The sequence below is a fragment of the Mustela nivalis genome (genome assembly GCF_964662115.1).
Source record: "Mustela nivalis genome assembly, chromosome: 10".
Taxonomy (NCBI): Eukaryota; Metazoa; Chordata; class Mammalia; order Carnivora; family Mustelidae; genus Mustela; species Mustela nivalis.
In genome coordinates, this window is record NC_139029.1 from 109,348,895 (window position 1) to 109,365,939 (window position 17,045).

General features: G+C 49.4%; 1 protein-coding gene across 2 annotated transcripts; it reads left to right on the top strand.

Annotated features, from left to right (window-relative positions):
* The first annotated feature begins 5,312 nt into the window (after nt 1–5,312).
* THEM5 (thioesterase superfamily member 5) lies at nt 5,313–13,740 on the top strand. 2 transcript variants are annotated; one of them, XM_082685821.1, is made up of 7 exons: nt 5,313–5,402; nt 5,491–5,656; nt 7,016–7,217; nt 8,448–8,586; nt 12,730–12,840; nt 13,159–13,283; nt 13,564–13,740. In XM_082685821.1, the coding sequence occupies exons 2-7, from the start codon at nt 5,534–5,536 to the stop codon at nt 13,605–13,607; spliced, it is 744 nt and encodes a 247-aa protein (XP_082541947.1). In that variant the 5' UTR covers nt 5,313–5,402; nt 5,491–5,533; the 3' UTR covers nt 13,608–13,740. The 2 variants fall into 2 exon arrangements, with proteins under 2 accessions (XP_082541947.1, XP_082541946.1); XM_082685820.1 differs by having other exon boundaries at nt 5,342–5,656.
* Nucleotides 13,741–17,045: the final 3,305 nt, after the last annotated feature.

The following is a 17,045-nucleotide window of genomic DNA, read 5'->3' on the forward strand; positions in this document are numbered from 1 at the left end:
ACCCGAACAGAAGAGCAGCGGACTCCCGGGAGAGCAGTAGTGTGAGAAGGTCCAGACATGAACTTATACCCAGCTGGCATCATCAAGCAGCCTGCCAGATAAAATCCAGGCAAAGGCATCTGAATTGGTGTATGCTGTGTACTTATAAATTAGGGGCAACGGTTGCAGGTTGGAAGGTTTCACATAACATAAAAGTCTGGTTTTATATTAGCTTTTCTGGAGAAATTAGAAAGCTGGTAACTGAGCCTGTATTCCTTCACGGCAACTCCTGAGGGGAGCAAGACCAGGGCAGCCCCCTCTGAGTGCCCTCGGTTTCACATCACTCAGCCTGGCCCCTGACCCTTAACTCAGAAGGTCAAGAAACCAAGGTTCCCTGAGGTTGGGGCTAGCCTGACAAGTTTGAAGATCAGTCACAGACTGAGAGAGGCCTGGGGTAGTCTGGGAGCCCTCTAGAAATTGCAGAGATGAGTGTAAGAGCCAAGTCTTCAGGAGGGATCAAGATCACAGAAGAGCAAAGACATCTAGGAAGTCCCTTCCTCATCCAGAAGGGCCTGGGGCCATTCTGACAGAACAACTCCGAAGTGCCCAGAACCCACCATCACAGGTGGGAGCCGGCCGGCCCACATGGGGAGTTCCACTACATGTCCAGAATGATCTGAGAGGGCTTCCAGGGCCCCCAAGTTGAGAAGGACTTTGTAAGATTTCTGGCAATGTTCATCTTTACCTGTTTCCTTTTAGTGATTTACAGTAAATCCCCCTAAGCAAAAAGGGTCCTCTGAGTTTGTTTGGTGAGAGCAAGGAAGGAGGGCAGGCTGGGGAGACTAAGGGCTACCACATAGTCATACAGTGAAAGAAATTCCCAAAGAGACAGAGGTGGGTGTGCATTCAGATTGGGGAACCTGCTATAAGGAAGAAAGAGTCCTGGGACTGGGAAGTGATCCACGGAATCTACCAGCCCTTGATCACCCCTGTTGCTTTACAACACACCAGAGAAGTTCCTAGATCAGTGGAGTGCTGGAGCCAATACCTACCAGCTTGCAGGAGACAACTGTCTACATCTTTTCCCAGCTTCACAGTCAGAGTCCATGGCTTCATAGTAGTAGCCTGAAACCAGCCACCATGGGAATATTTCCACCCCAGAAGTTGGTAAACTTCTGAGCTCTCCCCACCCCCAAGAGGCAGTTGTAAATTATCTGGTTCTCCTGATGGACCACCCACCTGTCAGATCTGGCCTAGGACGTGCTTCTGGGGACAGGCCGAACCCTGGTGAGAGAAATTCCCAGACTCCACATCCCCCCATAGGTCCCAAATAGGAAATGAACTGAACAGGCAAACAGGCTGAATCAGAATTCAACAGGAGTTCTAAATTATAATGAACCTTCACTGGCTTCCTTCTGCTTTCTTTTTTTTCTTCCCTTTTAATTATTTTTATTTTTATTTATTATGTTATGTTAGTCATCAGACAGTACTTCATTAAGTTTTATTTTTATCTCTATACCCAACATAGGGCTTGAACTCATCCCTGAGATCAAGAGTTACCTGTTCCTCAGACTGAGCCAGCCAGGCACTCCACTCCCTCTTTTTTCTAATTGCTTCTCCAGAGAGTCCAGGTCTGGGAGAAGCTCTCTTTCCCCTGAGCTGAGTCAGGTTTGTTTTTGTTGTTGTTGTTGTTGTTGTTGTTCTTTCTAAGTTGAGTTCACAGTGAAGGATCAGGGCCAAATTTCATGTTGTAACAAAATCCACTGAAGGCCCTAGCCAACACATTTCCTCCTCCCTGCATAGCTGACCTCCCAGCCCATTTCTAGAAGGGGCTCCATATTGCACAGAGAACCTGCAAGATATGTGGAATGGCCTTGAATAACTTCCTCCATTCACCAATTGCAAGGCCATACCCATGCTTTTGCCATCAGCATAGATGTTATCTCAGGGAAATGAAGGTTGATCTGCAGCACAGCCCCTTATGTTCCCTGTATTGCCCCGGACCACAGCATCCAGCAGAACCTTGGGAATCATCAGCTCACGGAAAATTAGTTACACAAGTAAGGAAATTTAACAATAGGGCTTGAGCAGACTGGGAACAAAACTTACAGAAGCATAATGATGTAAATACTTGAAAGCAGATTTAACCAAAAGTTGTGAAACAACTTAAGTGGGAGGATGTCCACTGGAAAATGTTCCTGCATTTCTCCTTTTTAATTGCACAGCGCTTCTGACACTAGATGTGTGGGGTTTCTCAACACCAAGCAATTCTCTGCAACACCAGGTAGATGTCCTACAATTCAATTCTTTTTCCTTTTTTTTTTTTTTTAATTTATTTAAGAGATGGTGAGAGCATGCAAGGGGAGGGGTAGAGGCAGAGGGAGAGGAAGAGGAAGAGAATTCCAAGCAGACTCTGCTCTGAGCACGGAGCCCAATGCAGGGCTCAATCTCATGACCCTGAGATCATGACCTGAGCTGAAGCCAAGAGTCAGAGGCTCAACCAGCTCAGCCACCCAGGCGTCCCTACAGTTCAATCCTGACACTAACTGGAATTAGGTGCAGACCCCACAGGTTAATGGCTTAGTCCTGTAACACTACCCCCAACTTCAGATGCCAATGGCAAGCGGTAGGTACCTGGGTTAATTACAACATCTGTCTGTCTTGGCTACAAATCCGAAGTTCCCATACCCTTTTTCCTAGATTCGATTGTTGGCTGAAACTGCTCACAGAAATCCAGGAAGCAGTTACACTTACTGGTTTATTATACAATGAAGCACGTGATAAATGATATAGATGACCAGCTAGATGAAGAGATACGTAAGATGTGGTCTGGAAGGGTCTTGAGCTCAGAAACTGTTATTCCCACTGGGTTGAGATGCACTAACCTGGAAGCTTCTCCAAACCCCATAATTTTGGTATTTGTATGGAGGCTTTCACATAGGCATGGTGGATCATTAACTCAATCTCCAGCTTCTGTCCCCTTCTTGAAGAATGGAGGAGGGTACCTGTTGGGGAAGGTCATCAAGAAGACATGACTGCCAATTGAACCATAAGTTGGACCCTGGTGATCAGAGGTTCTTGCCTCCACCCCTGTCCTTGGAATGTGGGTTTCATTTGCCTTTCCTACTCTGAGAGGCTGCTCCAAGGACACAGCCTTGAGTAACAATGTGCTGTTGAGAAGTCCTGCATAGTCTACATGACTGAATCCAGTTAGGGTCCCTCTGTCCCTGAACCTAAAAGGTGCCAGGTGGGTGCAGGGTTCCATTTGTCTTGCTGCCACCCAAGACTAGCCTCTCCTGTAAGTTCCCTTGCCTCCTTAAAACTGCCACCTACCAACCTGGCGTGGCCTGCCTCTTTTCTCCAGTCTCTCTTTGTTGTTACCTTATGAGCTAGTTTCAGATTACACAGGGAAGCTCCCAAGAGGTTTCTTTTTCTTTTTTTTTTTTTAATATTTTATTTTTTTATTTGACAGAGAGAGAGTTACAAGTAGGCAGGCACAGAGAGAGGGGGAAGCAGGCTCCCTGCTGAGCAGAGAGCCCAATGTGGGGCTTGATCCCAGGACTCTGAGATCATGACCTGGGCCAAAGACAGAGGCTTAACCTACTGAGCCACCCAGGTGCCCCCAAGGGGTTTCAAACCAACAGAGACTGTAAGTTCCAAGCTTCTCATCCTGGGTTTGTCCTTCCGCTGACCAGTCTCCACCCTGAAGCTATCCAGGAGACTCCTTTTCCAGATTTGCCTCATTAGAACGAAAGACATTTGGATCATCCAGAAAACTCCAAGGGATTTGGGAGCTGTGCTCAGAAACCAATATATATATCTTCTATTATTTTGCAGAGAGTATTTCTCTGCTAGTCCAACAAGAAGAGAGGCTGATCCCGTTGGGGTATGTGATCTGCAAGGGAATTCAGGCTGTGCAAGGGCGATAACCTAGCTTCCACATGGCTCTTGAGCAAGAAAACAAGGACTTCCTTTCTCAGGTTCAGCTATTCTTCTTGGAATCTGGACAAAAATGGCAACCTTTCTGGGATCAGGCCCCTGTGGAGCCCTTCCTCCTCCCTACTCCCATTTCCTCAGACCCTTCTCCAGTCTTTCTGAGATTCCTCTTTCCTCTCTCGTCTCCACCTCAGGCCCCGTCGTTTCCATCAGGTATCACACATAGAGGCTTCAAGGGAATGAAGGGATGCCAGGCACCGGGGGAGGCCTGGGCCAAGCCAGAGAACACAATGCCTGCCCCGGCCAGCTGCTGCAGCACAGTGCTAGAAGGACACTGCTGCCAGATCTTCCTACTTATCTGGAGATCCTTGACCTCCTTTGTGTGAAACTCCCTGTTTTTTAAATGCTAGCAACTAATTCTAATTGTTTGGGCTAGATACAGAGACTAACTCAATCAAAAACCTGGTTTCCCCGTCCTTGAAGAAATTTCATTCAAATCGTGAGAGGACATGAGGGAAATAGTTATACTCTAGTCTTCTGGGGAAGCCAAATACCGAAAGTGGGACAAAACCTGTAAACTTTCCTATTAAATCAGTTTGATTGTTCAGAAACTGCCCCAATCGTCACCATCAACACCATCGTCATCAGAATTCCACCTTTACATGGTTCTGACCGTCAGAACATGCTTTTCTCCAGTAAATTAAAAACCAGGACTTCTAGTAGAAAACTGGCAGTTTTAATTCAACAGAAAAAATACCAGCACTAGAAAAGCCTGCAACTTCGTAGACACTTTGCTGAACACTCCTCTCCACTTTCCCCTGAAAGCTGTCTTTCTTCCAGGCTTGTCAGGAACAAGGCTTCCACTGCCCAGCTCCCCACCTCACCCCCAGCACTCATGCCCTTCTCTGGGCTTCCCAAAGCATGAAAGTACCTTTGCTAAGCTCACTGCTCCCAAATGATTTTCTGTCTGTGTCTCTAAGACCATCTCCTTCTTGCCAGTATCCCCTCTGGGGACCAGCAAATGGAGGCTTCTCTGTGCGACCCCTTGTCTGCGATATACGAAGGGGTGCCAGGACCATACCAGGGGACTTAAGTGGTCTTGCTGCAAAGCACATGCCACAAAGGCTCCACCAACACACACAGACACTCCACCAACAATCTCCAATCGAGAGACAGACCTCCCTTATCCTTCTGGGAATTTTCTCATATCACGCCCCGCAAACACTTCAGGGCAGCCCTCTGAGGCCCCGTGTACCATATGCTATTTCCTTATGTGCTTCTTTCTCTTTAACAAATGTTTCTTTCTGGACTCAGCCCAGTCCTGTTAAGCATTCCTGTCCAAGCAGGGTCTGCTCCTCCCCAAGCGCTAGGCGGGGCTTGGGACCAGTGAAAGGCTCCAAACATCTGTGGTCTTGTGTCAACCCAGCCCAGCCTTGCCTAATCATCTGCGGAGGCAGCTTGCTGCTGGAAGCCTGGTGACCGAAAAGGTGAGAGGCTTGTACCAGAGGTGGCAGCGATCCCCGCAGCACCCAGGTACATCCAAAAAGCACCCACTCACTTTGCTGCTTTCTCAAGAGTCTGCCGGTGGTCCCACCAGCCCCAGCCTCAGAACTCAGCCATGATCAGGAGAATCTTCCTGGGGGCAGTAAGACTTGGCCAGCACAAGGTCCTTCCTGGCGTCCCGCAGGTCTTACCCAGACTCAGCCCCACCTCAGCATTCGGATCCTCCGCGGACTCCCTGGTAAGTTCCCAGCTCAGCCAGGTAGGCAGCCCTCCTTCTCTTGGGGGCTTAGGGCATAAGGAGCACCCCAAATTTCTTCTTTCCAGATGATGGCTGGAGCAAGTGGGCAGTGTGTTGGGGAGCTATGTGATTTGGCAAAGGGAAGGTGTTCTTGGGATATCAAGTCACCCAGATCAAGGGGCTCCTGGTAGCTTAGCTGGTAGAGCATGACTTTTGATTTCAGGGTCTTGAGTTCAACCCCCATGATGGGCCTAAAGATATGAAGGGAGGAGGGAAGGGAAGGGAAGGGAAAGGAAAGGAAGGGAGAGAGAAAGAAAGAAAGGAAGGAAGGAAGGAAGGAAGGAAGGAAGGAAGGAAGGAAGGAAGAAAGAAAGAAAAGAAAGGGAGGAAGAAAGAAAAGGAAAGGAAGAGAAAGAAAAAGAAGAAGGAAGGAAGAAAGGGAAAGAGAGAAAGAGAGAGAGGGAGGGAGGGAGGCAGAGAGGGAGAGAAGGAGGGAGGGAAGAAGGAAGGGAGGAAAGCAGGGAGAAAGAAAGAAAGGGCAAGCAATCCGAAACTAAGACCACCAGGACACTTTTATCCTGGTCTGGATCTTGTGCAGCCATGCATGAGTCACTTTCCTCCCATGGAACTCAGACTGCTGCAGCTGCATTTGGGCATTTCCCGATGGACAGACCTGTGTGTGGTTTGGCCAGCAGCCAGCCCACTGCCTATAGTTGTGACAGGTCTGTGAGTATTTGAGTATTTGACACCACAGAGGGCTCACTCTTCCTACAGATAGAAACACCCTTGTGTGGACACCTGAAACATGTTTCAAAGAAGCCACCTTAAAAAAAAAAAAAAAAAAAAAGGAGCCACCTTGCCAGGGCATGCCCATAGCTATAGACACCTGGACTAGTCCCCAAAGCAAGCAGGTGGCAGCAATGGCCCTCAACAACTGGACGCACCCTCTGGGATACAGTATCTCAGGACAGGCTCCAGTATGACCATCAGCTCTCACACTCACAAGCCTGGCAACCTTAGCCATATTTCCTCAGTTTCCCTATCTGTACAGCACGGCTTAGACTAGTAGTTCTCAGCCTCAAAGAACAGCTCACGGGTTTTTAAACAGGACAGTTGCAAGGCACACCACAGAGCCGTATGCCTCTACTTGTCAGCCCCCGTTCCCTTTGCACTGTAGGGTCCCCTTGCCATCACCACAGGTGTCCCCTAACCCTCTGCAAGGAACCTGGGCCGCTTTCTGTAAGTCGACACTGGTGGAGCCAGTGAACCCCGGAGCAAATCACCTAGAGGTCCCACAGCACAAGCAGCAGCCCCCATCCCTCAAGAAGCTCTTTAATCTCTCTGATTTTTCCTGCCCAGGTCTCAAGGTTCTGTCTAGAGAAGACAGATTTGAAGGATTACGCCCTTCCCAATGCCAGCTGGTGTCCAGACATGCTGAACCTATACCAGGAATTTCTGGAGAAGACCAAGACTGATGGCTGGGTCAAACTCCCCTCCTTCAAGTCCAACAGAGACCACATCCAGGGGCTGAAACTCCCATTTGGGTTAGCAGTTGCCTCAGGTAAGGCCTGGCCTGGGAGGGCCTGTGGGCACATCTGCTCCCCAGCCCACAGGGGGTTCAGCCAGTCCCATTCACTGTGTTGACCCTCAGGACCCTCAGGAAGGGGATCCATAACCTCCCTTCTAGTTCTCAGCAGGAAGTTCTTTCTGTGTCTGACCCAGGAAAAGAGAAGAGTATTCCCTCCGCTTTCTGGTTCTTTCCTCGTATCCGAGAGAACACAACCTAGTGTTGGCCTTTGCTTCCAGCCAAGAGCCCCCACTGAGCACAGCCTTTAGCCCCCTACCCTTCTGCCTTCCCACTGGGTGTTCTTCCTATGCCGTCAGGCTTTATCCCAAGTCCTCCTCTCCACCCAGTAGGGGCCCTGGGGCCTGCCTCCCCGACTGCAGGCTCAACACAGCATCCCCACTCTACTGGCTCCATAGCCAGGCTCCCCAGACTCCCACCAGATCAGACGGATAGAACTTTCCACCTTCACCTTCCTTCATGTGTGTGGGTGCGTGGATGTGTGCCTGTGCGCACACATGTCCCTGTTTTCTTGTCTCTCTCATTCATGCATGTGGTTTTCCAGCCCACTGATGAATCTGTGGTACGGTAGGCACATGACCTTTGCATTTATACCACAAAGCAGGGTCACCAAATTAATTTTTTTCAAAGAATTTTATGTCCACCAAAAAAGGATGTAGTTGTTGTAGTAGTCATCTTGGGGGGAAAATCAGGACTTTGGTGGACTTTTCTGCATTTATTTTACTGTGTTTTTTTTTTTTTTTTAAGATTTTATTTTTAAGTAATCTCTACACCCAACATGGGGCTCAAACTCAAACCCCAAAATCAAGAGTCATGTGCTCTACCAATTGAGCCAGCCAGGCATCCTGATTTTACGGTTTAGTACTGTTGTTATTTTGAATTATATGTGCAGTACATGTTACATTTTTAATTTCCCAGGTTTAAGGTCTGTTAAAGTCTTGATCTGGCCATGAGCCTGTCTCTACCCCTCAGCTAGGGAACTTCCTGAGTGTTTCCCCCTCCAGACCAAGGGCTCCCTGAGGAAAGGGCAGACTCTCCACTCTCAGATTGAATGCTCCTTGAGGGCAGAGCCGGGGCATCCTCTGGTTCTCTCCTGGACCCTGTCTGTGCCTAAGGCAGGGCTCCACCATGGTGCTGAATCCCAACTAGGGCCCACACACTTGTGCATCCACTTCTCAAACTACAGCACTGCCCATCTCTCCCTAGACAAAAGCGACTGGCGCATCTTCACCAGATGTATCCAAGAGGAAGGACAAGGCTACGAGTATGTCATTTTTTTCCACCCATCCAAGAAGAAGTCCATCTGTCTTTTCCAACCTGGCCCCTACCTGGAGGGGCCCCCAGGGTAAGCCACAGACAGAGCCTGTGTGGATGTCCCTGGCTGCTTTCTGGGCTCGGCTCAGATGGGCCACACACAGGGCCCCAGAGTCTGTCCCTCTTCCTCGGAGCTGGAGGATGGGAGGGTGGGCACTGGGCTTCTGTCTCCACACCAGGCCTGGAAGGGCACTCTGGGTCACCTGGTCCAGGCCTCATTGGGCAGATAAGGAGAGCCTCTGTATGGTGGCCTGAAATTTTTTCCAGTAAGAAGGTGGTCTTAGAGGCCACTTGGGAGAAATGTGCTGTGAACTTAGAAGAGGACAAGATCTGGAGCCAGGCTTTCAGTTCTGTTCTACCTTGCTGGCCTTGGCACCCTAAGCAAGCATTTCAACCTCTGGCCTTCAGCCTTCTTACCTGAAACCTCGGGCAATAATACCTAGCTGCCAGGATGACTGAGAGATACGGTATTACAGGACCATGTCTATGTACTCACAAATCATATGACACAATTTTAGCTCTCAGACACCATCTCTCCAGACTTCATCTTTTGCCTAGGGGCAAACACAGAGATAAGGTAGCACAGCAGCCCACGCAACCAATCAGGTCTCTAGTCCAGGATCTGGGACTCCAAGCCACTGATCTGTCCATTATACTCTGCTGCCTTTGAACCTGGGATAGGCCCAGGAAGGAACTCACACTAGGTAAATTCCACAAGGGAAATCAAGCTGGCCTTGAGCCTCTTGCCCAAGGCCACTGGGCCACCAAGTCCATGGTTGTCCGCCTTCTCCTGCATCCCTGTTCTTTCTTTTTTTTTTTTAAGATTTTATTTATTTATTTGACAGAAAGAGATCACAAGTAGGCAGAGAGTTAGGTAGAGAGAGAAGGGGAAGCAGGCTCCCCGCTAAGCAGAGAGCCTGATTTGGGGTTTGATCCCAGGACACTGAGATCATGACCCAAGCCGAAGGCAGCGGCTTGCTTAATCCACTGAGCCACCCAGGCGCCCCCCTGTTCCTTCTTTAGACAGTCACCAAAGCCTGCTAGTGGTGCCAGAGTTCCTACAAGAGAGAAAGAATGGTGGGGGGGCAGCTTTAGGGTCCTAAGGCCTGGGAGAAACTCACAGTTAAATTCAGAGATCTTAAAAGATGTCAGCTCCTTGGGACACCTGGGTGGCACAGGGGTTAAGCTTCTGCCTTCAGCTCAGGTCATGATCTCAGGGTCCTGGGATCGAGTCCCACATCAGGCTCTCTGCTCGGCAGGGAGACTGCTTACTCCTCTCTCTCTCTCTCTGCTTGCCTCTCTGCCTACCTGTGATCACTCTCTGTCAAATAAATAAAATCTTAAAAAAAAAAAAAAAAAAAAGATGTCAGCACCTCCACAGGCCATGGATTCAGACTGCAGCCCTTGGCCACCTTTGCCATCCCAAAGGCATCTTCCATGAGAACACTGATTTTCCCACTGAGCACTGGGGGACTAGGTCAGAGCCCTACACAGGTCAGGAATGCCTGTCTTTCTCAAGAGGAAAACTATAGAAGGCGGGGCTGAGGGGTGAAGTATAGCTGATTTTTATTTAGGGGCTCATGGAAAGGCAGCGGAGGACCACCCAACACTGAAGGCAGTGGGTTGAGTGGTTCAGAGAAGAGATGAATACTGAAGAGAAAGAGATATCCAGTTCAGTCTATCTATTGCATAGGGGGGGGGAAAAAACAGTTCTCAACTACTATGTCTTTTTCTCCTGTGCATCTCCTTTACTGCTCACACAGGACACTTCTGATAGTTCTGATCACCAAATGTTTAGAGGCTTTTCCCCACACCAGGTAATTCTGGGACACCAGCTGGGTGTCCTACAATTTAACTCCATTCTGACACCATCTACCTGGAGACAGCATCAGATCCTACAGGGTAAAGGCTTAGTCCACAAGACTGCCCCCCACTTAAGACGCCAAGAGCAAGTGGCAGGTTGCCAGGTTCCCACAACTTTTGTCTGACTTGGCTATGTTGGGAAGCAAGATTTTCCTGTCGCTTTCAAGGGTCCTTGCAGCTGGACTAGGAATCAAATTGACCTGAGACAGATTAACAGGAGAAAGTCAAATTTAATAGTGTACATACAGGAAATTCACACAGACATGGGAATTCCAAAGACAGGCAAAATGAAGCCTATCTGTCATCCCGAACTAAGGAGCAGGGGGCAGGGATCTGGGACTTAGAAGGGAAGGAATGCACTCTGCATGGTAATAAGAAGAAGAGCAGATGTTTGGTAATTAGATGCTTATCCTGCCTTACAGATGGGTCACTCAGGTAAAACTTAATCTCTGGTAATAACCTTTACTCTGGGAAAGACTCCCAGTTTAAATTCTTCTATGTAGTGAAGGAATTCCACAGGGTCTCAACTGCTTTCAGCTCAAAATAATATCCATGCTCGAGTGGCCCATCCTGGGGCAGCTTGCCTTGGCCCCTACAGTTACCAGTCAGAGTTCTCACAACCCCCTCCTCATGCCCACTTACTTTGCTAGAGAGGCCTCCAGAACTCAGGGAAACACTTATATTTACCAGTTTATTAAAGGATATGATAAAGGATACAGAAGAACTGCCAGATGAAGACGCACATACGGCGAGGTCTGGGAGGGTCCTAAGTACATGCAGGAGCTCCTGTCTCTGTGGGGTTGGCATGCATCACCCTCCCCTGGGCCTGTGTTTGCCAGCCTGGAAGCTCTCTGAACCCTGTACCATTGGGATTTTATGGAGATTTCCTCACCAGGTGTGGTCCATCAAATATTCCATTTCCAGCCCTTCACCCTTCTCTAGAAGCTTCTAATCATGGCTTGGTCTTTCTGGAGACCAGCCCTCATCCAGGAGTCATCCAGAAGCTTGCCCAGAGCCACCTCAGTAAAACAAGACACTCTCACCGCCCAGGAAATTACAAGGGTTTCCGACAGCACTGTCCTGAATCCAGGGCAGAGACCAATATATATCACCTATCTTATCACAAGTGTCCACCCAGCCCCTAGGCAATGAGGAGGGCTAGGTTGCGGGCTGGCCAAGAGCTATCCTGCAGAATCCACAAGCCTGTCAGTGGGTCCCTGTCTGCCCAATGAGGATGCCAAGGGAAGAGCAGATTTGGGGTTCTTTGGCACCAACTTATTTTCCCCTCTTTAAAGCAATGTGAAAGTAGGGGGTTTTATGAACATTACTTCATGTAATCTGCTGAAATAGGAATTATTTCTATTCAGAATTTATAGTGGAAAAACTTAGGCTCAGAAAAGCTTAGCCACTTAGCAGCTCAGCAACTTAGCAGCTTGCTCAAGATCAGACAGGTAGTGGGAGGTGGGGCAGGAAGTCAAACCAGGTGGAGGGTGGTTCCACAGCCTTCCAGCTCTTTCCCCTCCTGGTGGTAGGAACCGGAACCGGAGGGTAATCCATGCTAGCACAGCGGGGACAGCTGGCCTGGTCCGTGGAGAATCATGCTTCTGGAAATCAGAAGCTTGAATCTGTCTCATGTTATCTGCATTCTAGATTTCAGCGCACTTCTCTTTTTCCCAACTTCACCAACAACAAAGCAGCTTTGGCATAAGGTCGGCTTACACAACTGAGATTGAGAAATTCTCTCGCTCTAAGGAAAGCAGGTGTTGGCAGCAACCTGCCAAAGGGGCGCCCTGGGCCTTCTGCAGGCAGGATTGCTCAGGAGTCTGTCCTATTGGCCCTGTAGAGAACATAAGTTACAGTTCACATTTCTCTGCCTTGAAAATGTGGGCTTGGCCCCAGATGTACTGATGGATAAGGTGGGAGCTGGCCCAAGGCCATGCCCTGGAGCCCACACTGAAAAACACCAGGCATTTTCCAGGCCCTGTACAAGCGCACCTTTCCAAATGATGGCCATTTCTGCCAGCCACAGGTGATGAATCAGAAAAAATGTTTTCCCATTAACCTTATCGGAAAAACAACAACAAGAAGAAGTTTTCCTGGAAAAATAAAAGAATTATGTCAGGTGGTTGCTGACACCTTTGAAGGAACATGGTAGAAAAGCTGAAGTGACTGGGACCAGTTTGATGAGCTGGGATGCTGCTCTGCTTGTTTTCTCTCTGGCAGAGAGGCAGAGGCAGGGCGGTTCCTTGTCGGGATCAAGGAGCGGGGCGGGGAAGTTTGCGCCCCCGCCTAGCTCCTGCCCCACCCCCAGGTTTGCACATGGAGGGTCCTTGGCTGCCCTGATGGACGAGACCTTCTCTAAAACGGCTTACCTGGCTGGAGAGGGGCTGTTCACAGTAAGCCTCAACATCAGGTTCAAAAAGTAAGTATGGGTCCTTGGGGCCCTGGCCAAAGTCATGCCCTTTTTATCCTTGAGGAGTGGCCATGCTCAGCGGTGGTGGTGTGGGAGCCCTGTCTGCTGCCTTCCTTCCCCAGCCACTGCTCAGCCATTCCTTGGGTCCCAGCCAGAGCACAGCCTCTGCTGTCAGATTCTGGAAGTCTGCAAACGGGGCCCTGAGTCCTGAGCCACTTATTCCCTGAGGCAGAGTAGAATGAAGAGAAGGCTGGGGGAAATGGAGGGGTGAAGGGATGGCTGCTGGGGAGTCCTATGAGGGACGGGCTAAACCACCTCCTTTTCCAGCTTGATCCCTGTGGGCTCTGTGGCTGTCCTGAATGTTGACGTGGAAAAGATCGAGGACCAGAAGCTTTACATGTCTTGCATCGCCCAGAGTAGGGATCAGCAGACAGTCTATGCCAAGTCTTCAGGTAAAGAGATTCTCAGCCTCAACCCCCTGCCACCATCACCCTCAAGGCAAATGGAAGGAAGAATGCTGATGATGCTGTCCCCAGCAGGGACCAGCTTTTTAGAGTGGGCTTGGGCACCTGGAGAACCAGGCTAGGGTTTTTTTGTTTGTTTGTTTGTTTTCTATGTATGAGTGGTCTGACCTGTTTCACAGGGACAAGATCGGGCGCCAGATAACAGGATGCAAATGCTCAGGGCACCCCATCCAGCTCCTGCCATTCAGCCTGTCCTCTTCCCACGCAGGTGTTTTCCTTCAGCTGCAACTGGAAGAGGAATCATCCCAGTAATAGTCACTAAGCCTTCCTGCTGACTGCTTTGCCTGCTAGGGACCCACTACAGAGCAGGGAGGGGTCCCCAGGAAGTGACTGGTGAGATAAAGGAGAGGGCGCACTCCTCTGAATAAATAGATCTATGGCCTCATTCTCAGGCTAAGACCCTTCTGTGCCCGGAAATTAGAATCCCGCCAGCACCTCCCATAAACCCACTTTCCCATTCAGCACCAAGAGATCTCCTGGGCACCTGCAGGTTCCAGGCTCTGGGTGAGGCACCAAGCACACAGCAAGGAAAGACTTTAAAGGGTATAGCCTGGTGGTGGTCAGTAAGGGCGGGGCGGGGAGGCACAGTGCATGGGACATAAAAAGTTTTGTTTTTTAGAAAGAGAACTCTGGTGGCCGTAAAGCAAGGGTCAGCAAGCCCAAAGGTGGGAACCCTGGGTGGGAGACCCCATCACGGCCCCCAGCTAGAGATAGTAAGGGCCTGACATGGGTCAGAGCTTTGAAGATGAAAGAGATGGAACATGGGACAAACAAAAGAGCGTGGGACTTTGCTGCTAATTACATGTCATGGACTGGTGAAGAGCTCTGCAGGATGACACCATGTTTCTGGCCTAGGAATTGCAAGGGGCATTATCGGGAGTAGAGAGGAGCAGTTTTGAGGTGGGGGTGGATAATGAGCTTAGTTTCCCACCGATGGAGCTTGATGTGCTCGTGGTGTTTTAGCCACATGGCAGGCACCAGCAGGAACCTGGAGCTCGAGACTGATGAGCAACTGACTCGGTCTGTAAGTGATCAGTATAAAAAGGGACATGGAACCATGGGGAGTGAAGCATGCAGAGTGACAGGAGGGAAAGGGCGGGGGGAAATGAAGGATAGGGAAAGGGTCACAGATAGAACTTTTAGTCACGCTAAGGCTTAAAGTTGGGGCAAAGGATGAAAAGCCACCAGAGACTGGGGATAGGACAGGAGTGACCATTCTGAAGAGGAAGAGCTCAGCAGTGTCCAACACTCATGAGAAGGCAAGACAGATGAGGACCAAAAATAGGCCTTTGCCTTTGGCAATGAGGAAGATGAGGGTCTTCTTTGCCACGTGGGAGCAAAATCAGTATTAAGGTGAGTGAAAAGATGGGTGGGAATGACAAGTGAATCTAGATGATTCTTTCTAGGAATGTTGTTGTTGATGAAGTTATTTAAGGAAAGAGGGTTGACTATATTTATAAATTGCTTTGGAAGGAGCTAGTGGAGAAAGGCTGACACTCTAGGAGGGAGAGAGGTGTCATTCAGCAGAACACCTATCTGGTCTCAGAGATGGATTGAGAGCACAGGTGGAGACAGCATCAGTGACTCTGATACCAAAAAAGGAATTAGTAGAAAGGGGAGTGCATAGTAGGGGGGAGGAGAAGGAGCTTCATGCCAGAGGACTTCAGCGTCCTCAGTGAAACAGGAGGGGAGGCCCTCAGTGGGGAGAGGGGTCTGGAAGGAGGGCAATGATTGCCATATGCCACTGTGGGGATCAGAACAAACCAACCAGGTACACGTGGGCCAAAGCATGCAGAAGGCCCAACTGCTGATGGAAAATGGGGGTCTGGAGTGTACTGACCTGGGATGAATGGAAGGTGGGAGCCAGCTGGCAAGACTACGGGACAATGGCCAGTAAGCCAGGCAAGGAAACAGCGGTGACAGAGGAAAAAGAATATGGCCGGCGAATATTTTTAAGAAGGAATGGTCTGACATGAAGGAGAAGAATACAGACTGAAGGAGGAAATCATCACCAAGGAGAAGCCAGAGCCTCCTCTGAGCCTGCAGAGAAGAGAAGTGGGAAACTGAGCAGCGGCCTCCGGGATGGGCAGAATGCCATCCAAACTAAAGGGGTGCAGGTGAGGCCCAGGAAGAGGTCAAGGGCTTGAGAAGTTTTACCAAAGAATGAGAACTCCAAGGGGGCATACCACAAAGGACTTTATTATCAAGTGTGGTAAAGCCAAATACTGAGACAGGTATACCTTTACATCTCTGAAGTGTCACCATATTTTAAAAAGAATGGACATAAAGTCCAGCTGTTGGTGTGTAGGAGTCATTCAGGAATCTGGCAGATGGAAGCTCTGCTCTCTTTAACACATGACTTCCAAGATCATCCTGATGTTGACATATAGTTGCCAGATAAGAGAAGAGAGAATCATAATAGAGGTGTTTAGGGACCAAGCCTCAAAATATTTCCATTGACCAGAACTCAGTCACAAGGCCCCACTAAACAACAAAAGGAGAACATGGTCTAACTATATGTTGGGGAAGAAAGGGAAAAGGTTAGGGTGAATAGCTAGTAACCATGGTCTCCGTTTGAGAGGAGGATGGGCAGAGGAAGGAAGAGTCTATATCCAAACCCACACCCTGGAAAGTGAAGAATTCAAGTTCGGGCCTAGGCTGAGGTTCCAGGAGCTGGGGCCCCTACCCCGGCACCTCTAACAGAAACAGGCACAGGTTGGAAATCTACAGAGCTGGGAATGTCTCAGGCAAGACCCCACAGCAGGGCTGGGAACATCAGGCTTGACTGGATAAAGCAGGCAGGGACCCTGGTAAGGGAAATAAGGCTATCGGCTGCTGGCACACTTCTCTAGGCTCTAGGGCTTTGAGAAGCCCCTCTCCTTTCCAGGAGGTCAAGTATCACAGCTTTCTAGGTAGGAAAGGGGAGTTGCTGCCTCCACACTTTTTAAAAAGTCATCGGAAACGCAACTACTCTAAAGGTAGATGGAATGGAATCCACTGGCCATCCTGGCAAATGAGGCAGCTTATACTGCTTAAAGCAGAGAATAGGGCTGCCTGGGTGGCTCAGTCAGTTAATCATCTGCCTCTGGCTCAGGTCATCACACCAGGCTCCTGGAACAGACCCCCTCCTTGGGCTCCCTGCTCAGCAGGGACCCTGCTTCTCCCTCTGCTGCTCTCCCTGCTTGTGCTCTCTCTCTCTCTTTGTCAAATCAATCAATCAATCACTTTTTTAAAGAAATTAAAAAAAAACAGAGGATATGTTTTCTCCAGATGCCTGAGTCCAGTGCCAAGAGAACCGAAGAGTGGATAATGCAATTGTAAGAGCAACCAGGTCAAGAAGGCAGGAGATACTAGCTCATATCAGCTCTTTAAAAAAGGGCCCCTAAGGCCTTCCTGGAACTGCAGAGCTAAGTCATTCATAAAAAGTCTTAGGTAAGGAGCCAGACCTGTAAGACACAGCATATCACCAACTCCATCACCTGCCAGTGCCCACAGTGAACATTGTAGCAAATCATGCTGAGGCCACTACTCAAGGCCATGGGGCAGAGAGCTTAGCAAGACCCAAAAGCCCAGGGAGTCTTATAGCACTTGCCTGCCTACTTGGGAGAAAGTCCTGCCTGCCTCTTCATCAGGCTTGAACCCAGATAACTTCTGTAATGCCCAGTCTTCCAGGGGTCCCTCTACAATGGC

Excerpts from the sequence above, each read along its gene's own strand:
- THEM5 (XM_082685821.1), top strand. The coding sequence starts at position 5,534 with ATGATCAGGAGAATCTTCCTGGGGGCAGTAAGACTTGGCCAGCACAAG. Across the intron at positions 12,841-13,158 it reads CTCAACATCAGGTTCAAAAA|CTTGATCCCTGTGGGCTCTG; the intron begins GTAAGTATGGGT and ends CTCCTTTTCCAG. Across the intron at positions 13,284-13,563 it reads AGTCTATGCCAAGTCTTCAG|GTGTTTTCCTTCAGCTGCAA; the intron begins GTAAAGAGATTC and ends CTTCCCACGCAG.